We start from the raw sequence: 27,735 nt of genomic DNA on the forward strand, positions 1-27,735 counted from the left end.
TGGCAACCTTCGGTGTCGCCGCTTGCTCGTCGTTCGTCGAATCGCGCGGAAACGTAACAGCTGGTGACAGCGGTGGGGTCGACGACGCTGGGTTCCGCGGCGGTTATCGGTGAGTGTCTGAAAGGTCTTTTTTGTTCACCAAGTCACTCAAAAGAAAGTAGACTGTCACTGCCTAGAAGAGGCAGTGGGGGCAAATCAGCAATTTATTTTTCCTTGTAAAAATTTCGGTCGTAGCAAGATGGATCTCAGCGCGATTGTGAAGCCCGAATTAATGCTCTTGGCCAAAGAGTTGGGCGTAAAGGTAGAGAAAGCCGAGAGAAAGCCCGAGATCATCTCGGCCATTGAAAAGTGTGGCGCGGGCGCCGACGAAATTTTAGAGTCTTGGACCGAGGTGCAGAGAAAACGGAATAAAGAATAACTTGAGCTAGAAATACTTCAGCAAAGGGTTAGGAAAGAGGAGGAAGCCATGGCAGTCGATATATCGACAGAACTGGACATGCAAAGCCTGTTGCAGCCCTTCTGCGCCGGGGAGACATAGATCTCTACTTAGTAAATTTTGAGCGGATGTGCAGAAAGAGGGGCTTCGTGGAGTCGAGCTGGCCACAAAGGATTCTGAGCTTGCTGCCAGCGGTAGTGGCCGACGTTCTGGCAATGTTATATTCCAAAGAGGCGGATCACTACTCGTCCGTAAAAACCTGCCTACTGAAGAAGTTCACGCTGTCCCCTGAGGTTTTTCGAATAAAGTTTTGAGAGGCAAGGAAAAAACCAGAAGAAAGCTATGCAGAGTTCGCTGACAAGTTAATGGGCTTTTTTGAGAGTTGGCTCCGTGGTGTAGACTGTTATGAGGACCGCGAAAAGGTGCTAGCACAGGTTGCGCATCAGCAGTTTTTCTGTTCTATTCCTTCAACCCTGAAGGATTGGATTAAGTACAGGCCACATGTAAAAACCGTACACGTGGCGGCTGATTACGCAGATCTGTATTGCTCCAGACATGGTAAAAAGTTTGATAACGAAAATCCTAGCTTTTTTAGATAACGGTTCGGCCGTTATCTAAAAGTGCAGAGTGTTCGACGTATGCTCCACTTTCAAAGGAGGTGTTGGATTCAGGCAAGCAAAAGCTAAAAACAAAGTCGTTTGAAGCAATAAAGCCCATTCTTTGCTACAGTTGTCACCAACTGGGTCATGTGGCTTCAGGCTGTCGTGTGCCTAGGGTGTACCAGGTTAACTTGTGCATGGATAAGGCAGAAGACCTTCTTAGACCATTATGGTACGATATAGAAGTAAATGGTTTGTCTTGCAGGGCTTTGAGAAACACCGGAGCCACGCACGACCTGGTTCATTCCTTGCTAGTGAAGCAAGACGATTTCACAGGGGACTGCGTGTGGGTTCGTCAGGACCTGGAAGATCGTGCGATCAGCTTCCCAGTAGCCAGAGTAATACTAGATGGGCCTTTTGGTGTAGCAGACACGGAAGCAGCAGTGTCCGACGGGGTATTGCCCAGCCGTCCGTACATTCTTTCGAACAGAACGGCAAGGCAGCTCGGTGACTCGGGCGTCTCGCTTGACATGAATCACGTTCTACTAGTCATCTGCCCCATGACGACAGCGAACGGCTCCGAGCCGCAAACGCTCCCGACGAGGGCAGAAGCTGATAAGTAAGATAACGAAACGGCAGAAGCGATTCCGGAGGATATGCTCGAAGAAGCAGACGTAACCACGCTGGTTTCGCCGGAAAGCGCCAACTTCCGTGGTCTGGTGGTAAGTCCAGAGAATTCTTTTTTGCGCACACAAAGATGACACAAAATAAGAGAAGGGAGACGGGACGCAGCACAACGCTCCGTCCTGTCTGCTTTGTCTTATTGTGTCGTCTTTGTGTGCGCAAAAAAGAATTCTGAGAATGGACCAACTGGCCCCACAACGCATATTACTGATAAGTCCACGCTTTCCACTGAACAGGCCACGGACCCAACCCTAGGAAAATGTCGAGATAGCCTGGGAAAAAATGGTAGCACCGAATATCTCGTTTTATGTGAAGAACGGCATTTTTTATCGCCACTTTAAGGACAAAGGCGGGAAGGCAGCAGACCGGCTGGTAGTTCCATACAAGCACCGACGTGACCTCTTAGAACTTGCTCATAAGGAAGGAGGGTTGGTGCACTTAGGAATTACGGAAACGAAGTGCAAGCTACTGCCAGGGTATTATGGGGCCGGTTGTCTCAAGGCCGTTGAGGAGTTTGTTCGTTCGTGTGACACGCGTCAAGGGCGAGACGACCGAATGAGCGACGAAAAACGCCCCTTGCCCTGGTGCCGATAATTACTGAACCATTCAGGAGGCTTGTCATAGATGTCGCATGTCCACTACCTACCACTAAGACTGATTATAGGTATCTACTGACCATGGTCTGCCCTTCTAGCAAGTTTCCCGAGGCCGTGCCCATGAAAGACCAGACTTCTGTCGAGGTGGTAGACAGTTTGCTCACAATTTTCTCTCGGATCGGGTTCCCAACTGAGATTCAATGTGACCTTGGCAGCGTTTTTACGAGTCCATTAACAAGCGCTTTTTTCAAAGGTGTGGCATTAATATTTTGCACAGTTCGGTAAACCACCAACAAGGTAATAGCGTGGAGAGAACGCATTCGGTCATGAAACGTATCCTCAGGGCCTTGTGCCACGAGCAGAAAAAAAATTGGGACTTGGCTTTGCCGGCTATGCTTTTCGCTCTGAGAACCGTCGCTCCCGAGTCTACGGGTTTTACGCCCGCGGAATTGGTTTATGGCAAAAACCTCCTTTCGCCTTTGCAATAGACGATATGCGAAATTGCTTGGCGGTCTGGCAACACCGCGCCCATAACTTCCGGTTTCCATCTTGGCGCGGTCGAGCTCGTCGAGCTGGTGCATCGTATGCTATGCGTACTTTCTTCATGCGAGTAGAATTTCAACAGGCAAGCTTCAGCTGCTGCGTTTTTTTCACAGCTGATCTTTGACCAAATGTAGGTGCTTTCAATAGGCGCCAGCTTACTCCTACCGCGTCCTCAGCTTCGCTTGAAGTCTGGCGCTGATGATCGCAATAATCGGCACTCGAAAGTGGGTTGGAAAGTCGAACCGTGACCGTGTGCTGTTGTCGTTGTAATGCTCGCATTAAAGCGCCAGTTCAAGCATAACGCATTATCATGGCTATTTTATTCCCAGGTGGACGCGAATTCATCTGCTAGAGTAGCGAGCGGTTGTTTTGCGCTGAGTGCGCACGTGTGTTGGCGAACTTCTGTGACAGTGTGAACTTTCGTTCGCGCCGACGCCAGGAGCTTCGTGCATTGCAGTATAATAACACAAGACCCTCGACCAGCTGCGTAATTCGATTCCTCTACTGTAATGTGCAATGCGCATCCGCGGTTTTCAACGTCACCGTTTCAGAGCCCGGCGTCGGTTGATTTTCGCCACAATTCGTTGAAACCGCGTCCTGCTTAAGACGCAGTCAGTCAGTCGACATTAACAAGAGGAAAGTAGGCATGCACATATAATTGAAAATATTGTTAGCAAAGACGCAGCTTTTTTTTTTTCAGATAAGCACTGAGCCACCGCGGCGGCTTGATTAGAGAAAGATGCTACAGCTGTAGGTGCATATGCACGGACTCGATACGCTGGTCAAGCTGTGTGTGCAGGTGCGAAGTTAGCATGTTCGGTTGCTTCCGAAACTTAATTAGCTTACTCCCAAACTTGGACAAATGGCTTTGTTGCGGAGCAAGCTGTTGGAGCTTGCCACAACGATAATAAAATCTGATGGCCTGAAGCGTTTTCAGAACATTGTTGCACGTACTTTCTAGCTTCGAAATGCGTCCCTCCTCTATAATAAAATAGCTATATTATTCGCTTCTTTTTTTTTAAGATTTTCGTCGCCGCAGATATCGAAGGTATAGGAATCCTCAAGAAATAAAGCATTCGCACCTCAGTTTTTATACGTAGGGTGTATTGCTTCACAAAGACTCCTTAACGCGTATAACATATGCGTATGGTCCAGAGAGTTTGTTCGCCCTTCTAAAAATAATTGAACACGGCGAAAACTTAACTGAACACGTAGCAAACTAAGCAGTAATCGGCATATGGTTCTTCGAGTGAACTTATTTCGCCACGGCACGAGCGATTGGCCCGCTCAAAAAAAATTACCTTCTGTATTACGTTGTTCAAGTATGCGTCTATATATATTCACGCCCGACCGGAGAGTTGATAAATGCACAAAATCGGCTTCTAATTTTGATCAGAGACAACAAAGGCTGTGGTCCCTATCTTAATTTAAACGCAAATCACCTCGAAAGCTTTGTCAAAAATCAGCGCAGAAAGCGAAAGCTACGCACTGATCCGCGTGCTGACACATGATACCTCGCATGGCGTTTTGTGTTACTAAAACGTTGGGACAGAGTAAAAAAATAGAAAAGCGAAAAGCTTGAACGCACCTAGTTCTGGCACGCATCGTAGTGTCTTTTCACAGTGGAGAGGGTAGCGCAACACTGCATCGGCATTTTACTTTTCAAACGAAGCGCAGCCGTTTTAACCCAACGCTGGGCAGCAGTTTCGTTTTCTGTACCGAGCCAACATGGAGGACTTAGTTCTCGGAGCGCCGAGAGATGGCGCTGCGCATTTCGCATATCGTCTATTGCTGCGTGAGGGCTGGGAAGACAAAGCCGAGAACCCCATAGTGACCCAGTGTGTACACTCACTATTGAACCACCTCTACTTCAAACGTGGGCTTTAGCAAAGCATTTGGAAGAGACGGAGTCACGTGACATATACCGGTGACCTGGCGCGTAACGTGACCTGGATGTACACCCAAGAATTGTGGACGAAAGTATTTTTTAGTAGGAAAGAGTTTGAGAGCAATTTTTCCATATATTATGACATTTCGCTATAACAATCAATATATCCGTGGAGCTCCCGTCGACAGGCTTTCATTTTTTTGCTTTAACCTTTTTGCTATCATCAAAAGCGTTCTACTTTGGCTTTCTAAGACAGGCTTGACAGCTCGATGTGAGCAATGGAAAAAATTTAAAAGAAAGCGTTAGCTAAACGTCAGAAGAATAGACCATTACCATCAATATTTGCATAAAAGTAATTTAACATTCTACAACGTTCAAAATTTTTGTCCAACAATGTCAACATCTCAGAGTTAAATGCAGGTCTAGAGTTCTATGAAAACTAACGCCGAGCTTTATTGACATATTTAGCGTTGCTACCGAAGCTAGGGACTCACTAAATTACTTATGAAACTGAACTCATTCTACGATGTGAAACATAGCAGCGGTCGGCGAAGAAAGAGATGGGCTGACGAAAGTGGGAATTTTCGGATACTGAATGGCGACAGTTCGCACAGGGCCGGGTTGTTTTGCAATCAGTGGGTGAGTTATTTATCCTAGTATAAACGTAAATTTGTATGTCAACATTCTGGTGAAAATAAGTCTAGTCGAGAGACGAACAAGACAGATTACTCCGGCGAAGGGTCTCATATGAAGAAACCCAACGGTCCGTGGCCGGAGAAGGAGGAGGATGAGGAGGAAAGGCGGAGAGATTAACCGGCAGATGAAAACAGTTTGCTACCATATACGGGAGGAAAGGGGTGAAGGGATATAAAGGTTAGAGAGGAAATGGAGAGATTAGAAAATGCAGAAGACGAAAAGGCGTCTTCAAGGACAAGAGACGCGGTTTTATGCGGTCTTCTGGTGTACGGCCTTAGTTCCAGAAAAGGGCGCGGCGCCGTGTGACGTCAGTATTTCGTCAATCCGATGAAGTAGCCAAGTGCACCTCGAAACGTTCGTTTTCCCCTCGTGGGACTTTTGGCCCTTTGTTACATTCTTTTATGTGTAGATGCAAACTTGGTGGCGGTGACCTTAGCAGCGTGAACAGCGAGGTTTGTTTTATGCATCCGTATATGGTTTTCAATCATTTTCTGCAGCTGAGTCATTAGCGAACCCCACGCCGTAATTGAATTTTCCGAATAGTGAATGGCTCAGGAATCAGAAATTTTACGACTAGTGCCGATCTGCGGTTTATCTTAGAAGACGCAACTTACCTGAATCGCTCGCTTCATTCAAATAAAATTTTCAGGGTGGATGCGTATTCATGCTGCGACCACATGAGAAAGTATTTTTTTAATAACGGCCTCAGTGAAAAAGACTGACAAAGACAGGAACCGATGAAGCCAGGCATTGGGGGCCTTCGGTATCTGCGGGTGACATATACAGACAGACACCTTAAGGGTTCGCACGGCTGCAAGAAAGTACTCACTGTATGTCCAGCCTGACACATTTGTAAATCTCACCACTGTGCCAACTGCTGAGCTCAAGCTTGTAGCTATTTAGAGTCTTTCACGTCAAAAAGTTTTTAGAGTGAAAGGTGTTATACAGAACCTCCCCGATGGTTTGGCCACCGACATACATGGTCTGTTCTGAAAGTAGTAGGACTCATTTTTTTAAACAAAATTTATTCAAGAAAATAGTACAAGCGATTACAATTTTTCAAGGTAGCACCCTTCCGCACCTACACTCTGCTGCCAATGAGTTTTACAATTTTCGTACGCCTCCAGGAACCCCTGGACCGGAATGCTGTTTAGCTCCCTCGTCACGGCCTGTTGAACCACCTCTACCGATCCGTGATGCTTCCCCTCGAGCGTCGATTTTATTCTAGGGAATAGAAAAAAGTCTGATGGGGCCAAGTCGAGGCTGTAGGGGGCTGAGGCCACGTCGCCGCCTTGCGCTGGGCAAAAAATCGGGGTCCTCATTAGCATTATGAAGAAGATCCTACCGGTTGGCCTCTTCCTCCTCTGACAACACTCCCGGCACCAACTTCGCGCACGCTTTCCACATGGATAAGTTTTCTGTCACGATCTCAAAAACTTGGTTTGAGGAATGCTCAAGTCATCAGCAATCATTCTGATACTCATTCTACGATCACTGTTAAGTAAATGTTTCACTCGCTACACATTTTCGTTGGTCTTGCTGGTCGAAGGGCGTCTGGAGCGGTCGTCTTCCTCCACTCTTTCCTTACCTTCCCGAAAAAGCTTGTGCCACTCAAAAAACACCTGATCTACCCATGGAAGCGTCACCGCAGGCCTCCTTGATCATGTTGTGAGTCTCTTTGCCCGTTTTACCAAGATTTACTCAAAATTTGATCGCGTATCGCTGATCGAGTAAACGCTCGACGATTCTTCGTGACGAGACGTTTCGACAGGGGTTCACAGCACAAGCGATCTCCTCTCTTCAACGGCCGAGAGCCGACTGCCGATTGTCCCCAGCATTCCCAATATCCCCCTTCAACAATCCTGCACGCGCAGACCACCTCTCGTCCGCCCGTTCGCCCAGGAAAAAACCAGTCCTACTACTTTCAGAACAGACCCTGTACAACATTCAGTCACGCGAACACAACACGTGGCCACGTAGTCACAAAGACATCCAGAAGCTCGGCGAAATGCCCATGGTCAGGTGACCGTGGGTGCTGATTTCTGCTGTATAATATAAAAATATGAAGGGACTCACTTTGCAGCTTCTTCTTTATGAGCCAAGTATTATGTTGAGCTAGGCTCATCAGAAGGAGACTGTCATTTCAGGCTCAGGACGAATCCAGCAAATCGTGTTTTCTGACACCTTGCGCCTGGTTTAAAACGAGAAGGTCTCGTCCAAACCGAGTTTCTTTTTGCCTAAAGCTGGCGGTACGGGTGGGAAATTACCATCTTGGCCACATTTTCAAAAGAAATAGTGATGTCGGCTTGGTGTTTAAGAGAAATTTAACGTTCATTTTAACAAGTGTTCTGTTTCGTGTTCACATCGCAGTGCTTTTGTTTCAGAGGGTGAGATATAGGCTGAACAAAGGCTTCCAATACATGCGCTCACAGAAACCTGAAATCCGATAACTCTCACCAACCCTGATCGAACGCTCCGCATATGAATTGTTTTGTTCAGATATCCGTTTGTGAACAGAAGCAGGCTGCGAAGATAACGCCGATACGGAGAGAGCCCAACTGCAGCTCAGAAGTACGGATTGATGAATGGCAGGCGTTAGCGCGAGTGTTGGGCTTCACACGACATTTGGGAGGTGACAAGAGCGGTGTTCATTCAGCGCCTTTCTCCAGAAGGCAGTACCGTTTCCGGAAGAAAGCAACCTGACAGCAAGTAAGCGATTTGTATCTAACAGTGGATGTCTTGTTTTTGTTCATTTAACGCTGCAGACATTGAGTGATTTCTGTGCCACGCGTGCGCAGTGGAACCCTAAACTTGAGCGAAAATGTGCACGATTGACGAAGCCATGTTACGTAGTGACGTGAATGTCGTTCCGGTTAGTAACACATGCATTTATCGCTTGCAAGCTGCAGAGTTTGAGGGGTCACAAGTCAGCACAGGGAGACCTTGAACTTGTATCAGTTCCAAGTGAATATCTGCTGCCGTCTTGTGTTTTACTGATGTCTCATTCGACCTGAGCTAACTCACGCGTGGCTTTCTGAATAGTTGCGATGCGTTTTTTTTTTTTGGTGTGGCTTTACAGTCGGCATATATTCATTAGTAACCTTTGAATCGTTCCGATCGCGTACTTCGATAAATATTGTTTCTTCCAGCTTTCTATTACGTTAGCGCCTTTCGTTATGATTACCGTATGCCACACAAGGATGCGAATATCTTCATTCGTGCTAAAATATTGTTGAGCTGACTTATCTGGGGCGTGGAACATTTTGGGGAACGTTTGGAGCTTCAGAAAACCAGAGTACATGCCAAATTATGTTTTGAATAACTGACAGAATGCTAAAAAAATAACGGGAAAAACTTGATAACTCTTACACTTCATGATCTCTCATAATAGTTCAATGGAAATCCAACGGAAGACTGCTGACAATACGTATTGTTTGCCGCAGTGGTTGTGAAACTAAATTTACGGCCTCATATACATCCATGGATCTAATGCCAATAAAAAATAATTCCTGTGCGATCGACAATGGCGGATTAGGTTTCACTAAAACTGCCTGGTTTTATAGGTTTTATATCGAGAGCTATAGCAGTATTTTGGTTCGTTTTCTTATTTCCTATACCTAACTCCAGGCTTCAGTATGAAGGCAGCTGACGTCGTCCGCGAGTTCACTGACCCAGACAACGTATGTGGCGAAGAAGACCGCATTGTGCTGAAGATGAACGAGTCATGGCCTTCTTCATCGACGTCGACGTCTTCTGACCTCCCGAAGGGACTCCTCCTCGATGACGACGGCCGCCGCATCACAACTACCACTCAGACCTTCGTGGAAAACTGCGAACGCTTGACTGAGCTGGGCGTTGTCGGTGCCCTCTTTGCCGGCTGTGCCTCCTTCGAATCGTCCGAGCATCTCGCTACCGCTGCTCGCTCAGTCCTCTCGAAGGCCGAGACGCTTGTGATCGTTCACAACAGGGACCACGTCCTAAACCTGGTCGACTGGTTCCGTTCCGTAGAGGTTCTCGTTCTACATCACGACATCAAGATGCACAGAATGCATGAAGAGTGGAATCTCTCTGGTCCCAATCGGCCACGACTGAGGAGAATCTTGGGCAGTACTCCAGGGCTCGGGACGCACAATTTAATGCTTATTCCGAGAGCAATCTACGAGCTATTTATCTGCTGTCCTCACGTAAGTCTAGCGGCGCTATCTTGGTCAGGAATGCATTTATTACTCCGCCAGCAACAGATATCAGCCGGGGGAACGTTCACGCTTAGATGCCCAACGCGGAGGGCGGGCGCACTGAAGCCTACACTCGGTCCGCCCGACAATGTCGCGACAATTCCTCCCTTTTTTGTGGTATAGTACCTTTCATGCTAACGCTTTATACGACGACCGGCCTCATGTCAGTGCCTTCAAAATGCATGTGTCAGCAGCGCGAACACAAAAAACAGGTAGGAGGAGAATATAGTACAGAGTGCTGAACTTCCAACTTTTATTTGAACAAAAACTGAACCCTCACTTATATACATACAGCGGGTAAAAGCCCACCAGGGCGAGTAATCAAGGCACGCGATCGAACTGGGACCCACATGCTTTCCAGGGCATCAAAAAGATAAGAATCATAAAATACAAGGAGTTCCATAAAATGAAGCACGAATGACATGCGCAAAAAAGGAAATGGGACAAAAAAACAGGTTGAGTGTGCGCAAATTACAAAAAGATGGAAAAAAATAGAAATACAGGGATGAAGGCGCAATTTTTGTTAAATGCATGAGGAAGCGAGAACACGGTGGAAAGGTTAGCGATACGAAGGATGAGCGCCAACAATTAACACGGCTTGAAAGAAAATGCAACCTGTGAAAGAAAATGCAACATGTGAAGTGTGCCTCTAAAAACCAGGTAAAATCAGATAAAACCAGAGGGAAAGGTGACTTCTTTTTCAGATAGTGAAATAGATGGGGTGCTTACGCAACCCTCCTTAAGCCCTGAGATGTAGGCGGCTTCAAAGATTTCGAGCGTTAGTTGGTTTTTATGCTTTTTCAAGACGGTTGCTTTCTTAAAATGAGGAATAGATTTCTTTTCGCTGTCACATACCCGGAAATGGGCAGGCAGGTTCCTCAATGACGCTTCAGTTAAATCATTCTTATGTTCAATTAACCTTTAATTTACACATCTTCCTGTTTGGCCTACGGAAGCCTCACCGCAAGTTAAAGGGATAGAATATACAACACCATCCACACAAGGCACAATAGGGTCTCGGTGCCTGGCTGTGCAGCGACTGTTCTTTATCTTTTTGTTAACTTTGTTGCACAAGCTTGACAGGCGCAGAGGGGCTGAAAAGACTACGTCTACGCCTGCTTTTCTACCAATTTTCTTCAGATTATGAGATCTGGTGCAGGTGTGGCAGAACGGCGACCCTTTTGTTCCGCTGTCGCGTATCATCCGGGGCTTCACTTTCATGCTTCATACCTACCAGGACTTTTTTTGCTACAGACGAAAGGAGGGGTTGCGGGTACCCCGATTGCGTCAGCCTCACCACTTGGTTCGAAAAGCTGTCTTGCAGCTTGTGTTCACAAGACTTTGTGAGTGCATTCTTAAAAGTTGATTTCACTATGCTCCTCTTTACAAGTTTTGAGTGGGCTGAATCGTAGGGCAAGATAGGTTTATTGGCTCTTGGTTCAAATAACCAGCACACGTGGTTCTTCCCGAAAAACACTTTTAACTCTAGAAACCGCATAGCGTTTTGTTCTGGGAATAAAAATGAAAGGTTAATGGAACATAAGAATGATTTAACTGGGGCGCCATTGAGGAACCTGCCCGCTCATTGCCGGGTATGTGGCAGCAAAAAGAAATGTATTCATTTTAAGAAAGCAACAGTCTTGAAAAAGCATAAAAACCAACTAACGGGCGAAATGGTTGAAGCCGCCTACATCTCAGGGCTTAAGGAAGGTTGCGTAAGCACCCCATCTATTTCACTATCTGAAAAAGAAGTCACCTTTCCCTCTGGTTTTATCTGATTTTACCTGGTTTTTAGAGGCACACTTCACATGTTGCATTTTCTGTCACATGTTGCATTTTCTTTCTAGCCGTGTTAATTGTTGGCGCTCATCCTTCGTATCGCTAACCTTTCCACCGTCTTCTCGCCTCCTCATGCATTTAACAAAATTCGCGTCTTCATCCCTGTTTTTCTATCTTTTCCATCTTTTTGTCATTCGCGCACACTCAACCTTGCTTTTTTCTCATTTCCTTTCTTTGCGCATGTCATTCGTGCTTCATTTCATGGAACTGATTGTATTTTATGATTCTTGTTATGTTGATGCCCTGGAAAGCGTGTGGGTCCCAGTTCGATCGCGTGCCTTGATTACTCCCCCTGGTGGGCTTTTACTCGGTGTATGTATACAAGTGAGGGTTCAATTTTTGTTCACATAAAAGTTCGAAGTTCAGCGCTTTGTACTATCTTCTCCTCCTTCCTGTTTTTTGTGTTTGCGCTGCTGATACATATGGATCGCAACCAACCAGCCTGGCAGATGGTGTTCTTCAATATGGCAGCGACTGCCTCAAGAATATTTCGATCGTATTTCAAAGACATGTAAACAATGTCTTCTAAAATAAGTGCATTGGTGACCCGACATCACAGAACAGATTGTTTTACAACCCGGAATGACATCCACAAAGAGCAGGCTATTTTTGCATAGTGGCAGGCAAGTGATTGACCCGACCGCGTTAAAACATATTGCCAACGTCTATACGTTCGCACTCCGTAACACTGGTACAAGCAAAGGAGCTCGTCCGGTTGAGATACTTGTTTGAAGACCTACCGCCTTCCACAAATCAATTTTTTGTTGATGTTGAGCAGCTTTCAGTTGATACGAAATGATGATCTCTTCGCCATTCAGAGTGCAATGACTGACCGGCACGCAAAACTCTTTAGGCGTTCCTCTGGTTGCATAAATTGGTAAATTGGAATGAATTGGTTTTTAATTGGTAAATAGGTCAATTTCGAACTAATTTGTTTTGAAGAAGAACAACGGCTACATAAAGTTAGGAATTTTTAGCGGGTCTTGTGAGTCTCCACTGCTTTGTGCATTTAGTGTTAATCTTGGGCAAGGTGAACGCCTACGAGGAATACCTAGACGGATAGTGGACACTTTTAGAAGCTCCTTACAGGAATGTACCTTAAAAGAACATGCGAGTATTTTCTTGTTTCTCCTCTAGCAGTCTATCCCTTTCACTTTTCGCAAACTCCTGCGGCAGGCACTGCTAAACTTTTTTTTAGTTCCTCACCCTCCTCAGTCTTTCTTTCTTTCTTTTTTTTGGACTCACGCATATGTGAAGCGATGATAACAGCCAGAAAGTGTCGAGTACTTTTCTCTACCGATTTATTCAAATGGCTACATTTCCGGAATTTGAAATGGTAACAAACCCAGCAGCACAGCTTATCGGCTCAATATTGAAAATGTATTGGCAAATGTTGGCCCTACGAAGGGCCTGAGTGATACCATTCATTTCCAATATTGGGCCATTACCTGTGCTGCTTGCAAAAGGGTAGAACTGTTTCTTTCTTGTCTTAAAAGGAAGCCTTTTCCCTTGTTTTATTACAACGCACTGAATAAAACACAGTATCTCAAAGTTTCAAATACACGATTTATAGCACCTACGACGAGGCTATCCTGACGGGAACTTACAATGGCTGACGTGAAAGCCTAGTGAAACAAAATTATTGACGGTAGCAATTATAGCAACAAGGAACGCAGAACTTTAGGAGCTGCTTGCTTTCGAGGTAGGGCAGGAGAACTTTTCACGTCCAATTTCGGAGGCGATTGTCACCGACGCTGCAATAGCTCGAATGGGACGTCAGGCAGCACCATGCGTCGGAACTGACCGGCAAGAGAGTGGAAAGAAAATTGGCTTGTGTGCAATACGTCACAGTGCGCCCGAGCCGGCGAAGTTCACTTTTGTATTTACTACGTCTGAGGATATCGCGTGAGGAGAAAACATCGACACACAAGAACTTTTGCCTATCGCATCGGCTTCCTTTCAGTTTTGATAACTAATGCAGGCTTCGCCAGGTTGCTGCATCCATCCGTCCTTTTGTTGTTTTGATCCGGTCACGCCGCGGTGGCTCAGTGGTTATGGTGCTCGGCTGCTCACCCGAAAGACGCGGGTTCGATCCCGGCCGCGGCGGCCGAATTTCTTTGGAGGAGAAATTCTAGAGGCCCGTGTACTGTGCGATGTCAGCGCATGTTAAAGAACCCTATGTGGTGGAAATTTCCGGAGCCCGCCACTACGGCGTCTCTCATAACCTTAGTCGCATTGGGACGCTAAACCCCACAAACCAAACCAAACAAAACAACGAATAACTTCTGCCACAAGTGCGGTTTGATGCAAATTTGTCGGCGTATTCTTTCTAAATGTCCTGGGTACGTTGACGAGATCACTTGTTACCCACTGTCAGTTCAAACACTTCCTCGTACGCCATGGCCGCTGCGAAGCATACAGTATTCGTGGCGTTTTTGAAGCGGCATCTAAGAAAAATTTTTTTCCCTCACTTAGGACCATTAGACTGCGTTGTTGTTATCATTAAAAATAAATGAATGAGAATTATGTTGAGCATTTGAATTATCTACAGGTTTTTCTGCATCTTTCACTCGCTGCGGTCCCCTCCGTTAAGGTATTCTGCACCTCGTGCACTTATACTACAGTGCAGGCGCTTAACACTCCCAGGGAAAAGTTTTTCTTTCCGAGTGTGCATATATACTCTTTCAAGAAAGTCGGTAGAAACCAAGATTGGGTAGAGGTTTCTTTCTTTCCAATAATGCTAGAGCCAATAGTAAACAAGTTGTCACATGATATCCAGCTACATTGGTTGATTAAATTAGAATTGAAGTTCTTATCCCTTATAGCTTCGCTTTCTTTTTTGAGCTACTGAACGGTGGCTCTGAAGTTAGAGTTAAGATCGCATAGTCCTACAAAACAGCGCTATTAAAGTCGTTGCTTCGTTTGTTATCATTCCAGCTCTTGAGGCAGGCTGCCGTAAGAGCTGTAGGTGATTTAAAACGAATAAACAGCGATTAAGCAGTAGGTGTTTCAGCTTCACGTGACCTCAAGTAAACTCTGATGTTATAGTCACACTTCGGCTGCAGAAATCTAAGCAGAAAGAACCCGACAGACAAACTTCATTTAAAAAGTTTTTAGCAGGAATAGCGAATATCTACGTCGGAATCCATGCGCATCAATGCCTTGCACACCATTCCGAAGAGGGGTTCTCGCGCCTACTTCTTTAAACATGTTGTCTGCCGGTCCACTGTATATTCCACGAGACCTGTGTCTCGTAGACACCGGTCTCGAATAGACACTGTGTCTTCCACGAGCGCCTGTCCTGTCGTTTTTTCTCCTACTTTGTGCAGTGTTGTTGCGCTTTAATTCTTGCCAGCTATGAATCAACATGCCCCATAGAGTGTTTTACTGAAATTCCAAAGAAAGTCACAGTTCCTTTCCATTATCTTCCGCAGTTGTGCGAGGTTCAGGCGGCAATGCAAGCCTTCCTCATACCGTCCAACCCGCTTCCAAGCTTCGTGCTGACAGCGCATCGTTCGCTGTCCACTTCTAGAAGCCTCATTCTTGGCTGCGGCTTGGAAAGGCTCGACGGCATGGTATGCACATCGGCGGACATGGACGTCACGCCGGAGCACATGGCCTTGGCTCACGGACTCTGCAGAAATATAGAGACCCTAGAGGTAACCTCAGGTCTTAAAAAATTGCGACGACACTTTGGCAACTAAAGTGTTCAGAGGCGAAAGCCGAGGACACTATGCCGTGACGACTTCCGGTGGATGTGACGTCACACCGTTCCCGTTACACAAGTTATACATATTTCGGGGATCTTGAGTGTTAATTACGCTTAATTACACATTTCTCCACCCAATCTAACACAAATCCGGTCTTTTTCCGACCATTCTGTGAAACTTTTCACTTTCTCGTGACGACTTCCGGTGGATGCGACTTCATACCATTCCCGTGGCTATATCGACGTCCATGCTATTTGGACGCAATTTCGGCATTTTTGCCTACATTTATTAACTAATTACTCTACAGTCATGAAACTTGGCTTCTAGGTTCATTTTTTTCCTCCTCTATCTGAACCAACCCGTGGTTTCCTTTTATCTGTTTTAGTTCCCGAGTTAAACTCGTGTGACCTGCTTTCTTCACGGACGACAGTACGAGCCATTAAAGGCTTCGCCTTGATGCAATGGCGCGTTGTGAGAAATTTCCAATTTTCTCATTCCGTCTCTCTCCCTGCCACGATGGCTCAAAGAGCAGTGGCGTTCGACTGTTGTGCACAACGCTGTCAGATTGAGTCCCGTTTCTATAAATGTGAAATTCAAGAGCACTCCTCCCTTCCCCTGTGGAGTCAGTGCGCGTTAAAGGACTCCGGAGAAGACGGCCGGAATGAATCTGGAAAACTTCTCTACAGAAATTCTTTCTCCCTCATTAACCCACTACTTTATATCTTCCTGAGGACCATTCGATCGAATTAATGCCCTGAGTAGAAATTGATTGTCTGCTTCTTGCGGACTACATAGACGTAAGTCCGGCAGTAATTATGGCTGAAGAAATGAATGTAAATATTTTCCCTTCAATTGATTCAAACTTTTGACGTCTATGCCGGCAAGGACTGGTTGCCGACGTCTTGATGGGAATGGCGCTGTAAGATAGCCTCTGTGTTCCGAGCTAAAAATTTGGTGCCAGCGCGCGCAATTCGTGAGAAATTCGTGCGGTGATGGCAACACCTACATGTCCTTTTCTGAACTTTATAGCTCATAAAAGCTCCTTCTCTGTTGTTGTTTTGTTGTTGATAGTGTTGTAATGAAGCAGTCTATTGATACAGTTCAACTTCAACTTGTCCTCAGTGTATCCTTCATGCTGATGCGACCCAGTTGATCTATGTAAAAGCATTCGAGACGTTACCGAAGTTTTTTTCTTGGAACACGAGTGCATTCATTATTCAGGAGCTAAACTAAGCTATTACATGAGGCCACTTCTCAGGGGTTAGAATACTGAGCTGGGAAGTCAGCCATCGCTGACGCCAGGCCAGTTCATTTCTATATCTCCGCTCTATTCTACTTTTGGGCGGCGCAGCAGTGTTTTAGTAAATGCCGCAAGAGGCGGGACAGTCTGCTGTCCTCCGAATGCTGTCCAAAGCACACGGCCAGATTTTAATGCACGGCTTCTGCGGACAGTTTCGCCGATGGTGAGATCAAACATCTCCTCTCGTGGAAACGGCATGGGTTGGCTACAGCTATTTCCCTTCTCTCGCACTTCGCTCGCTTATGAATGCTCCGCGTTCAATCAAGGTAACCTCATAGTGTTTAAAAAGTGGTTATCCTTGGATTCAGGCAAAGTTAGGTTTGTGCTCATGCACTCATTTTGGTATCGCGGGTAAGTTGAAGCCTCCAATCATTTCTAACTAATATCATTTACAAATCACGCGGCGGCCAGCGACACTGGGACGCATCAGCCTGAAGATCAGCTTGACAGAAACGGCGCATGCTGCCGTTTTTCTGTATTATGATCTATTCAGAAATGCAAAGCCCATTGGACGCCTTCGGAGTATGGTAGAAATTTGAAGCTCCTGGTGAATTGCTCTTACACAGAGGCAGCAGAGCAGGCGCAAAGCTGCAGGCGTTGAAAACCATGGCGTCAGATGTTTTCGAGCTCACGACATCGTTAGCAGGGTATGGTGCCCCTACATCGTCTCGTTGTGTGTGCTTCGTTTTACCTTGCCGTCTGAGAACATCTACGCAAGACCCATCGGTGCTTCAGTGGTATCGCACACTTTACTGCTGTGCTGTCATGGTAGTTTTTTTTTTGTGGCTGTTTAACGTCCCAAAGCCACTAAGGCTATGAGGGACTGCGCAGTGAAGGGCTCCGGAAATTTCGACCACCTGGGGTTCTTTAACGTGCACTGACATCGCACAGTGCAGGGACCTCTAGAATTTCGCCTCCATCGAAATTTGACCGCCGCGGCCGAGACCTAACCCGCGTTTTTTCGGATAAGTAGCCGAGCCCCATAACCACTGAGCCACCGCGGCGGCTCTATCATAGTTGTGAATCCTCTCGCATTGATATATGTTAGGTTTATGAGCCATATTGAAAGTCACATGGATGTTGAGATAAATGCACATGTAAACTTCTGAATCTAGATATCGACTATGAGGGACATCGTTGTGGACGGCGCCGGGTTAATCTATACCATCCAAAGTTATTTAACCAAAGCCAAACATTGCTTTGCACCCAGACGTATTTGCATTGCGCTTTCATCGCAATTCATGGTTTGGTTCTTAAACCTCGGGATCGGCAGCTGAAAGCCAAACCCACTAAGCGACCGATGCGGCTCATCATATCTGGCATATCTGGCCATATCTGGAAGCATATCTGGTCAGTATATATTGAATATATATAAGCGCCGTTTCATATTGAAGGGTCTATTCTGCTGAGTTCCGTTTGTGGAGAGCGGTCAAGTAAGCTGCATTTCTGCTTACTTTGCAGGTGTACGCTTCACGCATGGACACCGTCGTCGAGATTGGCCGGTTCACAAAACTCACCGAACTCTCGTTAGTGTTAGGAGATGGGTGCAATTCTTTCCATTTCTGTGGTGCCTTGGAAACGTCTCTGAAACAACTACGGCTGAAATACCTCTCGCTTAGGTTGATCGAAGGCGTCAGCCTGGCTGCTATTGCGAAGCATTGGCCAAATCTTGAGACCCTCTTGATTACCGAATGCTCGCTTGCGGTAGACGAGGAACAACTCCCGGCTGGCGCCTTGCGGGCTTTAACTACACTGCGTATGTGCTTCATTGCAGTCACAGAAGCAGCTCTTATGAGCGCGATGAAGTCTTTACTTGATGCAGCAGCGCAGGTGGTAACGCTGCGCATCGACGGCGATCTGCTTTGCGCGTTGTTTATATGCTCGTGTCGCTACATTTCGTTGCGACGGCTTGAGCACCTGACTCTCGGGACGGAGAATCCTCTGCCGGTGCTACGACTCACGGGCGATGAACTGCGCATCCTTCCGGTTGCACTGCCTTCCCTGCGACATGTAGCAACAGACAGCTTTGACCTCAGACTGTTCTGTCAGTGTTATCTACCTCGTGTGAACCTTCATTGGTGTCAGTGTACAACCTGCATGGCAGAGTTTCCCCTCCTTGACGAGGCGCAGGGGCGATATTGGAAAAAGACGCACACAGCTTCGAAACAATGACTTCAATATACGCTTTGAAACAACACAAGAAATTTACCGACAGAGACTTTAATCGTAGCTCTGCTCATCTTTGGACTAAGCCCGCAGCGCAGCCAAACCTCTCCTGTCGATCCTCATTTTGAGTCTACGCCGCGTAATATTGTTGGTCACCTACAGAATGCAAAGCACTCGCCGAATCAGACCATACTCAATTATTAAGGCGAAAGTCTTTAATGGCTCATGCTCGCGGCGTCCCTCCATGCTCGCGGTGTCCGTCCGTGTGCTGGAATTGTGCCAACTGTGGCCCCTCCTCCGCGCAGTGGCGCAACCTCCTCCCCTCCTTAGCGACCGCCGCGCCGGTGGGGGGCGCAGCTGTGCATAGCAACCGTGCACAACTGTGCACGCAGCTGCGCATAGCAGCTGCATAGCAACTGTGCATAGCAGCGACTCCCGGGTTTAATGTATGCGGACGATATAGTACTGTTAGCAGATAGCCAGGAAGATTTACAAACTTTGGTTAATGGCTGTGGAGACGAAGGAGGCGTTCTAGGATTCAGTTTTAGCGCAACTAAATCAGGTGTGATGGTTTTTAACGATACAACTGACCAGGTGCTTACAATACAAGGCCACGAAATACCCAAAGTGGCCGCATACAAATACCTCGGGATATGGCTAAATGAAGGACAGATATACACGGAAAAGCACGAACAGGCTCTTAGGGCAAAAGGACGAAGAGACGCCGGGATAATGAAACATAGGGCATTATGGTGGTACAACAAATATGAAGTATTAAGAGGTATTTGGAAAGGAATAATGGTGCCGGGACTTACTTTCGGCAATGCGGTTCTGTGCTTAAGGGCAGAAGTTCAGTCGAGATTAGACGTAAATCAGAGAGCTGTTGGAAGATTAGCACTAGGTGCCCACGGCAAAACAACAAACGAGGCAGTACAAGGGGATATGGGCTGGGCATCGTTCGAAGCACGGGAAACTAAGAGTAAAATACTATATGAAGAACGCCTGAGGAAATTGGACGATAGCAGGTGGGCAGCTAAGGTATTTAAATATTTATACAGAAAGAGCGTTGACTCACAGTGGCGGAAAAGAACTAGAAAACTAACCAGTAAGTATGCAGGTCATGAGGACGGAGAAAGAAAGAGCATTAAACGACAGGTTAAAAACGCGGAAGTTAAAAATTGGATGAATTCAATGGAAAGGAAACATAGTGTAGAACTATATCGATGCTGGAAAAGGCAGATCAGGAAAGAATTTTTCTATGATAACTCAAGAGGCAGTGCCCTACTTTTTGAAGCTAGGTCAGGGTGTCTTAGAACGCGCAGCTACAAAAAGAAATTTAACGAAGAAGATGACACATGTGCAGTGTGTGGTAGATCTGTGGAAACAATTGAACACCTCATAATCAAATGTGACGGTATCCATCCGGATGTCGATGCAGGCGCAGTCACTCTTCCTGAGGCCCTAGGGTTTAAAGATAACAATGGTCATGTAAATAAATCTGCAGTGGAAGTCAGCAAAAAGCGATTGGAGGATTGGTGGCTGAAAAGCAGAGATGTGGCATAAGGTTAGAATTGTAGGAAACCGTAGGTAACGATGGTGGCGATTCTTAATGAGAATTGCCAACACAGTAAACAAAAAAAATAAAGAAGAAAAGCTGAGCATGGTCGCATTTTACACCACCCCGCTTCAAAGGGGGCGCTCCTATCCATCCATCCATCCATCCACCGTGACGTCACCGAGTAGCGGTAGAACGAGCGCGCGCGCGTCGGCGGTGGCAGCTACACCGCCGCTCCTTCGCCAGACGTCTCGTTGCAGTCGATTGAGCGAGACGCATGGCACCGAAGCCGCCCAGTTATTCCGCGTCAGGCGGTTCGGGGAAGCGGCAGTGGGTTGACCACAAGGCTTTCGCCAAGCACACTTTAGAATTTTTAAAGTGTCTTTTGAACGCAGCAACTTGTTGGTTGGCGAGGCAAGTACATTTTGTCACTACAAAGTTTAATAAACGGATGCTGTAACTTTTCCCCTTTTCCGCTTTATACTCCGAGAAATTTGCGTTCATCCGCTCGCCCTTCCACCTGCGGCGCGGTTCGGGTGTGCACCGCGATACAAGGCAGGTACTGCGCCGCCTACTTTCTTCGAAAACCAATTTTCTTCCCCCATCTGTGTCCTCGGGATCACGTGGGCAGAAGCGACCCGTCGCAGTAGAATGCGTCTTATGACGTCACTGTACCTGAACACTGTGCGGTAAGTATCCAGCATGCTTTGCCACAAGTTGGCTACGCAAGTTATACGCCAGCCTATCAGCGGAAGAGGAATATTATGATATATATGCGAAATAATACAAGTAAAGATAATTAATGAAAACTATTCATTAGTTACTTTAAGTATTTCATGCCCTGAGTGAAAGGTTTTGATGACATTTAGCATCCAACTTGTAATGATTCAAATCACCTGCCGTAACTAAAACATGTCCTCTTTAGGGTTTCACAGTAGGTTGGTTAATTGATATTGAATAGTTAACTTTTTAGCTATTAGTGTTAATCTCATTGTTTACTGAGCAGCTTGCAGCCCATCATAAGTAATATGCGTATCAGTTTCTAGAAGTTCTAAAGCGCAGTTTCCCTGGGTGTTGTGACCCAACATATTTTGTCTACGTCGTGCCAAAGTGCATGCCCTTTCGAGAACCTTGCAGGCAGATCAACCCCTCAGTGTATTTAAAGACCAAAATAGGCAACGAAGTTGCACCTGTGAAGAAGTTTGGAGCTTTGATGTCACTGTTTTCTTTCAAAAAAAAAAAAACATTTGAAATGCTTTTATTGGCTTTTAGCACAGGAACTATTTTACCTCGACTACTGCTCCCGGTCTCAAATATTCAAAATATTGCAGGCGGAAGGGCGTACAAACATTCCATTCTTCAAAGTGCCTTCAAAGTGGATCCGGCTCATTTATCCGCATGACAACCTTAAATATCCGCAAATTTTTGTTCTCCTAAGCGTCAATGTTTCACTCTAACGCTAGGACAAGAATGTTCTAGCATTAGGAAAGAAAGTGCGTCTAGAGGAGTTTGGAATTTATAAGAGATTGCGGAATACAGGAAAACTCTAAACTAGACCCGGCTCTCTCAACGTCTCCTACGCAGGCTGTCATGTTTTAGCTTCCGGCTCTACAGCTTGGGAAGCCCGTTTAGACCGCCTCGTCCGTCTGCCTTTGCTTCCCCTCAAGGCCGTCTCCTATTTTCTACAACAATCTTTTCTGCGACGTTTTTCAGCAGCATATACCCTAGAGAGTTGCGACGTCTAGGGCATCCACAGTGCTTCTATGGCAATTCTAACCTCTAAATCGAGACTTGATTTCCTACCTTTGCTTCTTTAATATGTTGAGCCTTTCCTCAGCTACAGCTATTTCTGGCAATAAGCGGAAATTATGCGCCATCGACTCTCCCGTCCATTCATTTTATCAAGGCATTTTAGCAAAGTCATGCGCGAGATAAGGATTTGCAAGGGCTCTTTATATCGCTCCTCTATTTGACCGATAACATTAATTTGTGGGCAACGGCTCACCGTATTCGCAATAAGCAGAGCAGAAAGATAACCTTCATCATAGAAGGAATAACAATAGCTTTCATGCCGCATTCGCTATCGCATGCGATTACGTTCAACGCCTACCGAATGTGAATGATATGCCTCACTGCAGATAAAATACTTCGCATTCGCGGCATTTATTTCCTCCTCATGGGTGCACATCTTTTGTAGACGAGTCAGGATGCAGCGGGATTCGTGCTGAGCTCCAAACTACTATAGGAGTCTGGCTTCGGTTACGGATACCGTGAGTTTTGTGCTATCTTTTAGTGTGCGCGCTGCCCTACGTATCACATAACCGGTTGTTGTAACTGCTAGAGCAGTGCAACTACCACTGAAGCGACGTATTTCGACGTCACATTAGTGCACGCCTATCGTCCATGCTTTTTGACTGTGTTAGAATACTTATGATTTGTGCATGGGTACTCGACGAAACCTGTGGCCTCGAGTGCAATGCTCATGTATATGGTACCCTTTCTCTTTGTCTCATTCACTCTAGACTTCAAGATGACCGCCATAGACGTCATACGCGAACTGGGCGACCCGGACAAGCTGTGCGGCCTTGAAGACCACATTGTACTGAAGTTTGACGATCCTTGGCAACCTTCTAGAAAGAGAGGGTCTGCAGAATTGCCCACAGGCCTGCACCTCGAAGATGGCGGAAGGCGGATCACGGCCACCACGGAGAGTTTCGTCGCCAACTGCGGAATCCTTTGCCAGCGCCGCGTTGCGGCGGCTCTCTTTGCCGGCTGCGCTGAACTTCGCTCTTGCGCACCACTAGGCGCCGCCGCTCGAAAGGTGCTCGCCGAAACTCGGACGCTGGTGATCGTCCACAACCGCGACTACGTCGTGCATCTCGTGGACTGGTTCCGTTCGACAGAAGTTCTCGTCCTCCATCACGACCTCAAGCGGCAAGATTTGCCTGAAGGTTGGAGGGTTCCTCAGAGCCCAGAGCAGCCGCGGTTGAAGAGACTCATCGGAAGTACTCCTGGCTTGGGTTTGGACAGCTTGTACATGTTACCAGCGACCGTATGGGCGCTGGTCTGTGGTTGTCCCCAAGTGAGCACCACTCTTCATTTACTTTCATTATTCATTACATACGCTGTAGTCTTCTCAGTTGTTTCTTTGATTGCTAGCTGGCATAGCCTTCTTGACGCACAACTCGCAGGGCTCAGCTAGGAAGCCTCAGTTTTGTATCAATGCTTTGGCAAGAAGATATTTCTCTGTCACGGCCGCTTTAAGCGCCACTACGAAGGTGACCATAAGGCCTAGCCTTCGAAAGAGGAAAAGCATGAGACTTGGACTGCGAGAACGTTGGCCATGACGTTGCAAGAACACTATTATGAGCTAGAGACCAGTGCGGTCTATATAAGCTTCTTGCTTGAGATGCCTGATTCTTCATCTTCCGTCACGCAGGCGAGAGAAAAACAGGACAATAACCCTAACTGTCAGGCTTTAGGATATTTAAATACGGCTGTGCGCAAGCACCCGAAGGCATAGAAGCATTCGGGGATCTCTTTGAAGAAATATAACATAAGGACAATATAGCCGGGACTTCAACTGAGAGGAATGAAATTAGAGGGATGGAGCAGTAAAAACGCACTTTACCGATTGTGCTGAGCTACTGACCTAAGACGCGGGTTCAACCCCTGCCGCGGCGGACGCATTTCGATGCTGGCGAAATGCTAGAGGCCCGTGTACTGGGCCATGTCAGTGCACATTAATCAACCTCAAGTGGTCGAAATTAACCGAAGCCCTCCACTACGGCGTCCCCATAGCCTGAACCGCTTTGCGACGTTAGAACCCCCGAAACAAACCATTTGTCATTCGACCCAAACCATTTATCAAGTGCAGACCATTCATTCGATTACCTCAAGTGGCATGTTGATATATTAGCTGCAGATTGTAACCGCACAGGGGTATCATGGCAATGCCTAGTAGAGTGACTGGAACTGACAACCTTTGATCATTTTAGGCATGTAACCCCAGATGGAAATACCGTTTCTTTTAAAAAAATACCCCAGGCGTAACTCAGGAAGTAATTCTGCAACGAAAGTTTCGGCCGGTTTCTACATTAATAATAAAGGCTGTAAAATTGGCTCTGATATTTAGAACAGAACTTGTAGAAATATATGTGTGGAATATGAACAAAGATATATATTGGGAGCGGGCCGATGAGCCGAACAACACAGGGGCGAGCGGCCCAGCACCAGAATATGCAAGTCGCATACGTCCTGTTTCGGGCACACGCACAGCACTTCGTCTGCGTCGCTTATCCGCTCTTGCTGTCGTGTTCCTTGGGCAATACATGAGAGATATTTGCAATGGAGATATTTGCAAAGCAAAGTAGTGAATGGCGTCTATACGCCAGCAAGTGACTAGCTGTAACAGGTTTGCTGACAGCGATGCGAAAGCGCAGTAGTGTCAGCGTTCCCGCTGCATGTTTGTAATCACGTAGTTACAAAAACGCGTGTGGCCAGACTGCCTAATCATAATGTCGGTAATAACTTATGGAATTCTCCTCACATGCCTCAACTGCTGGCACGTTATCGTACGGGTGGTTGAACATTTCGCGGCCCAGCCAGGCCGCACGTATACTCATCTTTAATCTTTAATCTTTAATCTTTAACTCATCTTTAATCTGCACCATTCACTGTAGTCTTTGTTGCCTTTAAACGCAGCATCGAAACACAGCGGTAAGCGTTCTCTTCACTCCCATGTTTGCCTCGTGTGTGTCAGCCATCGGAACGGCGCTCGGCGAGTGACTATGCGAAGACGCAGGATACAAAAAGGTTTGCTAAATTCTCACTCGGAAAAAAGAAAATGAATTACCTTTACACAATATGCAATGCCATAAGTGAAAGATTGTTTCCGTTTATATTCTGAGCAGGTAAAGAACAGGACATAAATTTTATTTTCGTGTCTTAACGTTAACCTGTGCAGTGACTTGGACCAAGGCATTATTTTACTGCGCCACTGTTTGCGGACGGAGTATCGAGAACTACGGCCCTTTATCTGGTTCATCGTATTTTTCTCTCTCTCTGCAGCTGTACGAGGTGCAGACGTCCATGCATGAGGTCCTGGACCCAATGAGTGCGGTGCTAAACGGAATGCTGTTGCTAAAGGCTCCTTTACTCAGGTCACCCAGCCTGATTCTTGGCATGTGCATGGAACGTTTGGATGGAAGGACGTTCTCACCTCGAGCCGACGGCGTCGCACCAGTCCTCGCTATGAGGGCGATAGAAAACTTTCGGGACGTAAGACGTCTTGAGGTAATCCAAGCTCCAGGTTGTGAGCCTTGCTACATATACAGTGTTCGCACAGAAAAAAAAACACTCAACTCTGCAACGTGAAGGCCGAAATGCGTGTTATTTGGATGGGCTTTGGAAGCTTTCAGTTGGTAGAACGTAAGCATCTAACATCTAAATATCTCAGTTTGTTAATGAAATAAGACATCGACACCTGGCAGCATAAAATGCAGGAAAATCTGCTGTCTTGAACAATATCGCTGCGCGGTGCATCACTGGATGTAAATCGCACAAATATCTCCTCCGAGGACCTGCGACAATTGACCCTCAATGAACTTGTGTGCAGGGGTCTTAATATACAGTATTCTTTGCGCCATATGGATCTGAATACAGCAGTTCGATTGAATATAATTTCGAAGTTGGGCATTTTCAGACATGCATACAGGATTACATTGGTAGTGGAGTAAAACTTTTGCAGGGCTGGTTGGTGCTTTATTTTCTTGTGTAAAAAAACCAGCGCAACATAATAACGTTTACAAGTCAGAAAGACGGGACAGGAGAAAAACCGCAGCTTACGCAAGTCTAGAGATTGTTTAAAACGACATGATCTTTTTTTCTTCAAAGAGCTACTACAGAAATAAAAACACAGTGTCATAGCGGAGAGAACTGTACACCAAGACATGAAGAACCTTCTTGCGTAGAAAATACGTCCATAGTGATTTAATGACGTACATAAGGCAGGAAATTTTAGGCATTTTCGTACGTCCGCAGTGGTTTAATAGCATTCATAAGGCAGGGAATTTTAGTCATTTTAGTGCAAATGCACTCGGAATGCCTATTACATCACACGTTGCAGGGAAAAAGTAGCAAACTTGTCGAGCTGCAGCAATTGAATAAAACTGGACCTGAAAGCACTGTTATAACAGGGCGCCACTAAGAAAGTGTTCAGATAGGAGAGCAGAGCACACCAACTATTCTCATTTCGTTGCACAGGTCTCCACGTGGGGCTACGACTCAGTTCCGCTGATTCGCCGATTTACGGACGTCACGGATCTCACGTTAAGAAAAGTTGGGGGAAGTTTCATCCCTTTCTGGCGCCTGTACGAAGACGCGCTTATGGAGCTGCGGCTCAAGCACCTGTCACTCAAGTACATCTCGGACATCCGCCTCTGGACCGTCGCGAGGAACTGGCCAGACCTCGAGAGCCTGTCCCTTTTCGAGTGCTCCGTCGCGAATAAGCAGCGAGAAATTCGAAGGGGCTCGTTAAAGAAACTGGTCAGTCTTCGTTTGTGCCTATTGGGAAACGGTTCCGAAGTTGAAAGGCGCGCAGTGAACATGCTTTTGAATGCGACGACGCAGCTGACAACTTTGCGTCTTGATCGCGCCGTGCTGTGCGCGTTATTTCTGGTTCGCTGCAACACGGAGCCCTTGCCGAGCCTCCAGCGCCTTACGCTGGCAACGGATAAACAACTGCCGGGACTAGAACTCAGTGGAGATGACCTTCACTGCCTTGTGGGTGCCCTGCCATCACTTCGGTATGCAGCAACCGACAGCTACGACCTCCGGCTTTTTTTCCAGCATTATATGCCCGCTGTTACAATCGGTTGGTGTCAGTGTACAACCTGTGTTGCGGAATTCCCTCGCCTCGATGACGTCCAGAAGATACTTTGGAACAAAATGAATGCTAAAGTGCAGCTTGGCTCTCGGTGACTTCTTGACATTGTCGATGAATCTTGCTCAAAACGTATGCGCACGGTAATAATGACGAAAAGGCATTGTTTGATAATGTGGTCAGTGCTCGGTGTAGACCTGCCGATCACAATTACTGTGAGCATTCATAATAAAACTATTGATATTTTAACTAATACGATGCCTTTGTCACAAATCCCATGAATGGAGGTGGTGAAAATGCTGTCTCACGTAGATCCTTAGCGTACGGTGCGATTACAGACATTAAAAATGAACGCATCATGCTGATAAATACAATGGTTCATGTGGAAAAGAAATCCAAGATGAAAAAAAAATTGCGCCTCTCCCGTAACCGAGAGTAGAGTAAGCATGAAATGTTTACGGGCTTAACACAGGCTCCATTGCTCGGCTTAAGCAGCTGTGACGGTGGCGGCATTGAAATCCAGGACGATGCAGAAGCGTGCGCGGACACGACGGGACGCAGGCCTGACAGGAATGTGTATCCAGCGCGTTCGAATACTCCGCGAG

At 46.5% G+C, this 27,735-nt stretch overlaps 1 protein-coding gene across 10 annotated transcripts; it reads left to right on the forward strand.

Annotated features, from left to right (window-relative positions):
- Positions 1 to 27,383, forward strand: LOC149330612 (uncharacterized). 10 transcript variants are annotated; one of them, XM_089561233.1, is made up of 5 exons: positions 4,782 to 8,151; positions 14,951 to 15,175; positions 22,770 to 23,329; positions 25,318 to 25,542; positions 26,512 to 27,383. In XM_089561233.1, the coding sequence occupies exons 2-5, from the start codon at positions 15,094 to 15,096 to the stop codon at positions 27,226 to 27,228; spliced, it is 1,584 nt and encodes a 527-aa protein (XP_089417359.1). In that variant the 5' UTR covers positions 4,782 to 8,151; positions 14,951 to 15,093; the 3' UTR covers positions 27,229 to 27,383. The 10 variants fall into 10 exon arrangements, with proteins under 10 accessions (XP_089417362.1, XP_089417359.1, XP_089417365.1 ...); XM_089561239.1 differs by lacking the exons at positions 25,318 to 25,542; positions 26,512 to 27,383 and adding exons at positions 9,070 to 9,626; positions 17,988 to 18,052 and having other exon boundaries at positions 22,770 to 22,977; XM_089561243.1 differs by lacking the exon at positions 4,782 to 8,151 and adding an exon at positions 25,010 to 25,062 and having other exon boundaries at positions 13,478 to 15,175; positions 25,318 to 25,409; positions 26,512 to 26,590.
- Positions 27,384 to 27,735: the final 352 nt, after the last annotated feature.

This window comes from Amblyomma mixtum, chromosome 9 (genome assembly GCF_055824585.1).
Source record: "Amblyomma mixtum isolate Tamu chromosome 9, ASM5582458v1, whole genome shotgun sequence".
Taxonomy (NCBI): domain Eukaryota; kingdom Metazoa; phylum Arthropoda; class Arachnida; order Ixodida; family Ixodidae; genus Amblyomma; species Amblyomma mixtum.